Source organism: Lathyrus oleraceus, chromosome 7, assembly GCF_024323335.1.
Source record: "Lathyrus oleraceus cultivar Zhongwan6 chromosome 7, CAAS_Psat_ZW6_1.0, whole genome shotgun sequence".
NCBI classification, from domain to species: domain Eukaryota; kingdom Viridiplantae; phylum Streptophyta; class Magnoliopsida; order Fabales; family Fabaceae; genus Lathyrus; species Lathyrus oleraceus.
The window spans coordinates 476,098,360-476,103,400 of NC_066585.1; the positions used below are offsets into that span (position 1 = coordinate 476,098,360).

Sequence of the window (5,041 nt, forward strand, 5' to 3'; positions counted from 1 at the left end):
GGTTTGGATAGAGTTTTCTCCCTTTGATAACAAAAGACCTTAAGGCTTTTGATAAGTCAATTCACCAATTTTTGAGATTTTTACCCCGAACTACGAGGTTTTGATCCTACCTTTGTGATGGTGCATAGGCAATGGGTTTATCCATTCAAACAACAAAATTGTAAATATTGTATATTCTTTTCTCATCTCCCCAATCATGTTTGCACAAATATTTTCACAAATACCAACCTATCATACAACATTTGCAAAAAGGCTCCCTTAGAGTACTAAGGATGTTTTGGGTGCTTAAAACCTTCCTATTGCATAACCAACCCCCTTACCCAGATCTCTGACATTTTTATTAGTTTTTGATTTGATAAAATTTCTCGGTTTTTGTTCGCTTTCTAACATTTCCTTTGGATAAATATAAGTGCGGTGGCGACTCGAATTATATGATTTACTTTTGATTTAGTCAATAAATCTAAAGGGAACGAATACCCCGCTACAAATACAAGTGAGACTAAATAAAAATACTAAAGTATCCTCTAACAAATTTTATCTATAAATTTTTAAAAATGAATTAATTCTAATAACAAACACAAACCAAGCCGCTCATCTCCTAGCAAAGAATGCAAAAAATTACCTTAATCGAGTTTGGATCGAAGAAACTCCCCCATTGTCTTCGATATGGTTTAAAGTTATGAAGTTATATATCAAAGAGTTCAGTTTGATTCTCAATAAATTTAAAGTATTCGATTTGATTAAATTGAATCTTTGTTATAATTGAGTGTGGTTATGTATAGTTTTCTTGGTAAACCATAACATAAAATTCCTTTTCCAATTTTGATTTTATCCATAATACACATCAATTTCCTAAAAAGAAAAAGAGGAGATCCTATTAGTACTAAATTTGGGAAGTGTATGCATACTTTCCCGAAATAAACGAACACTCATTAATTTATTAATAGGAAATGAAATCTCCCTGTCCCATAATAATAATAATAATAATAATAATAATAATAATAATAATAATAATAATAATCACTTACACTCAATTTCACTTTTTTGAATAATCACAATTAACATGACACCATTCCATTTCAACGTGTTTCCGTTATTCTTCATTCTATCCATCACCATTGTTACACGTATCGATGCTGCTGAACCTTTTCCCCTTCACGACGCTCCTTATCTCAATCGTAGCAGTTTCCCGCCAGATTTCGTTTTTGGAACAGCCTCTTCTGCATTTCAGGTACCATCAACCATCCTTCAATTTTTGTTTCAATTAGCGTTATTAGAGATATAATTTTATACAATTTGAGTTTTTTTTTGCAGTATGAAGGTGCAGCATTTGAAGATGGAAAAGGACCTAGCATTTGGGATACTTTCGCTCATAAATATCCAGGTTGTTATCAATTTCATCATACCTGGTGTATTTGACCTAATTGGTGTTTAATATGATCCTGATCCAGTTGCGGATTTGCAAGTATAAACTATGTTGAAGTTATTGCTTGCTTTAGGTTTAAATTGAAATGCCTAGCTATTTGACAATGTGACAACGTGTAAAGGATTCCTCATGTTTATTATGAAATGGCGTGCAGAAAAAATTACAGATGGAAGTACTGGAGATGTTATAATCGGTAATCGGTATAGTCCAAATTGTAGTTTTGCAAAGGTGTATAAAAATATGTGATGTATTTCTGAGTCATGATACTGATATACTGCTCTATGTATTTTAGGATGATATCAGAATCATGAAGTATATGAATATGGATGCTTATAGATTCTCCATTTCATGGTCTAGAGTGCTACCAAGTAAGTCATTTTGTTAATATTTCTCCTTGTAGATCGGTGATTTATAGTAACTGTTATACATTTTTTATCGACTATTTGCAGAAGGAAAGCTTAGTGGAGGTGTTAACAGTGAAGGGATAAATTACTATAACAACCTCATCGATGAACTATTGGCTAATGGTCAAGATTTGCAATTTTTATTTATTTATTTATTTTATGTTTTCACATTGGATTAGAATCATGTCCATGTAGTTATTAATCATAAATATTCATTGGAGAATAATGCAGGTCTCCAACCATATGTGACCATTTTTCACTGGGACGTTCCACAAGCCTTAGAGGATGAGTATGGCGGTTTTTTAAGCCGTCACATTGTGTGAGTGACACCATTTTCGATCTAGAGATATTTTTGTATGACTACTTAGGGAAAGTCTGCAGTAAATCTAACTAATTGATTAACATATGTAATTCATGAGCTTGCAGAGATGATTTTAGGGACTATGCTGAACTTTGCTTCAAGAAATTTGGTGATAGAGTGAAACGTTGGATTACTTTGAATGAACCAAGAAGTGTGAGTAAGAATGGCTATGCAAACGGAAGGTTTGCACCAGGGCGATGCTCAGACTGGTTGAAAATGAATTGCACAGGAGGTGATTCGGGGACAGAACCGTATTTGACTTCGCACTACCAACTTCTTGCTCATGCTGCTGCTGCAAAACTGTACAAGACCAAGTATCAGGTCCTTTGTATTATTGAATTGTTTTAAACTTAAAAATATATTTTTTCGAAATCTGCGGTGAATGTTTAGGTCTTAAAGTACATGAGAATTGAACATCTCTAATAGAAGGGTGAAGCATTACAAAACCATGCACAATTGCTATATGGTGGTAGAAAATGCTTCTTTTTTTAGTGTGAACATATTGAAGCTGTTGCTAATTAAAAAACTTTTTTTTTATAATATATAGGCATCTCAAAAGGGTTTACTAGGGATTACCTTAAACTCTGATTGGTTTGTGCCTGTGTCTAAAGAGAAAGCAGATCGTGATGCGGCACAACGAGCCCTCGACTTCATGTTTGGATGGTAAAGATTAAACTTGACTATTCCTTGCTCAACAAGAGAGATTATATTAAAAATTTGAAAATATGATCATTAGGGGGTATTATAACTTATTCTACTCGGTAAGAAAATTGTGGACCAACTACATATTCATGTGAAGTTACGAGATCTAATAATGACTGTAAACCATTTCCCAATATTGTCACTATTAATGGATATACCACAAGATTGGTATGTTGGTAGTCATTTTTATGTAGACTGATTTGTGTTGTTTACACAAACTATATATTTTCTTGGGAGTCTGTAGAAAGTTGCATGCAAACTTCATAAGATTCAGTTCACTTTGTTTTTTGAATTTAAAAGAAACAGTTATGTACGACCAGCTAAATTCAAATGCAGCTATGTACCATTTCCGCAAAGTATTAGGAGATCAGAAGAGTATTTCTTTGATTCTATCTGCACTTTGCATTTTGCATCAGGTACATGGAGCCACTCACCAAAGGTGAGTATCCAAAAAGCATGCAATCCATGGTGGGAAAACGGCTACCAAAGTTCTCCGAAAAAGAATCAGAGCAACTTAAGGGGTCCTTCGATTTTCTAGGCCTAAACTATTATTCATCCTTTTATGCTGCTAATGCACCTCACCTACGGGGGGCTGAACCAGCCCAACAAACTGATGCTCTTGTTAATGTTACAAGTAATTATCAGTTAATTATATGCTTGCACTAGTTAATTTAGTTCCAAAAAGTCACCAAACAGAATTAAAATAAAACTAATAATACCTAATCTTCTGAACTTTATTGTTTATTATTTTTGAATGACAGATCAGCATGATGGAAAGCTCCTTGGTCCAATGGTATGTACTTCATCATTGCATTGGCAACTAAATTACATATCAATTCTTTTCACTTTTTATATTTTGTGCATGTCTAAAATATAAAGATAGCTTTATTATAATTATTTGTAGGCTGCTTCCAGCTGGTTGTGCATTTATCCACGAGGGTTTCAAGAACTATTGCTTTTCATAAAGAAACAGTACAACAACCCTGTAATTTACATTACTGAAAATGGTAATTAATACATCTATTCTACTTATCTTCTAAGATAGTATGTGTAGTGTAGTATTGTTTTCAATATATGCCTATTGCAATGTTGATAAAGCCAACGAAAATCTGATAAAATTAATTTATAGGTTATGATGAGTTCAACGATCCAACTCTATCACTTGAAGAATCCCTTATAGATACTTACAGGATTGATTACTTTTATCGTCATCTTTATTATCTTCAAACCGCAATCAAGTAAGTAATGGTTATGAGATTGGTCTCTCAGCTCCTAGTTATTTATTTGTAGGTCTTATACATATTAATTCAAAGTAGTTTTAATCCTATCCATGTTATTCACAGTAGTTTTATTCCTATCCATGTTTTCAAGCCTTTCTTTTTACATTTATACAATAAGGGAGAGGGAAAATAGGATGGTGGTTATTTGTCTTCTTAAGTGTACAAAGGAATATGTAGAAAACTCGTATGGGGGCTACTTTCTTTCTTTCTTTCTTTTTTTGGGTTAATTATTCTGCTTTATTGGCCTTTATGCATAGAAGGGATGGTGTGAATGTAAAGGGATATTTTGCATGGTCATTGTTGGATAACATGGAATGGGACTCTGGCTACACGGTGCGATTCGGACTCGTCTTTGTGGATTTTAAAAATGACTTGAAAAGATATCAAAAACTCTCGGCGCATTGGTTCAAGAAATTCCTCAAAAAATCTTAGGACTTGTATATTTTCAGCACAAGGAAAAGTTATGTGTTTTAATGAACTTCAGATTAGAAGAAAATGATATGAAATTCACTCTTACATAGAGTTTTTTTTAAATAAAAGAGTTGTTAATAAAAGAATTCAGATTTAGTAAAGCACTTTTTATTTATCCTCTTTTAACTTTTGTATTTATAATTTAAATTCTTTTTATGATATTTTGTAACTGCATAGTGCATATCTGAGTTAAGTTATATATTTTGGAGCTACATGATTTTAACTGATATTACTCTTAAGTGAAAAACTGTCACTTTCCTTTACTAATCTAGTATTAATGTAACAAGGGAAGTTATAAATCTTAAAAAATCTTTTACTTGATCTGTTTTATATATAAATCATTTAATGCCAAATGTAAACAGTAAATTGCACTCATCTCCTTTCAAACATATTCTCA

General features: G+C 32.5%; 1 protein-coding gene across 1 annotated transcript; it reads left to right on the forward strand.

Annotated features, from left to right (window-relative positions):
* Positions 1-1,033: 1,033 nt before the first annotated feature.
* Positions 1,034-4,725, forward strand: LOC127100910 (cyanogenic beta-glucosidase). Its single transcript, XM_051038222.1, has 13 exons — positions 1,034-1,231; positions 1,315-1,384; positions 1,581-1,654; positions 1,719-1,794; positions 1,876-1,953; positions 2,062-2,149; positions 2,257-2,512; positions 2,739-2,854; positions 3,310-3,527; positions 3,655-3,686; positions 3,798-3,900; positions 4,023-4,131; positions 4,434-4,725. Exons 1-13 carry the CDS (start codon positions 1,064-1,066, stop codon positions 4,603-4,605), a joined length of 1,560 nt encoding a protein of 519 aa, XP_050894179.1. The 5' UTR covers positions 1,034-1,063; the 3' UTR covers positions 4,606-4,725.
* The last annotated feature ends 316 nt before the right edge of the window (positions 4,726-5,041 follow it).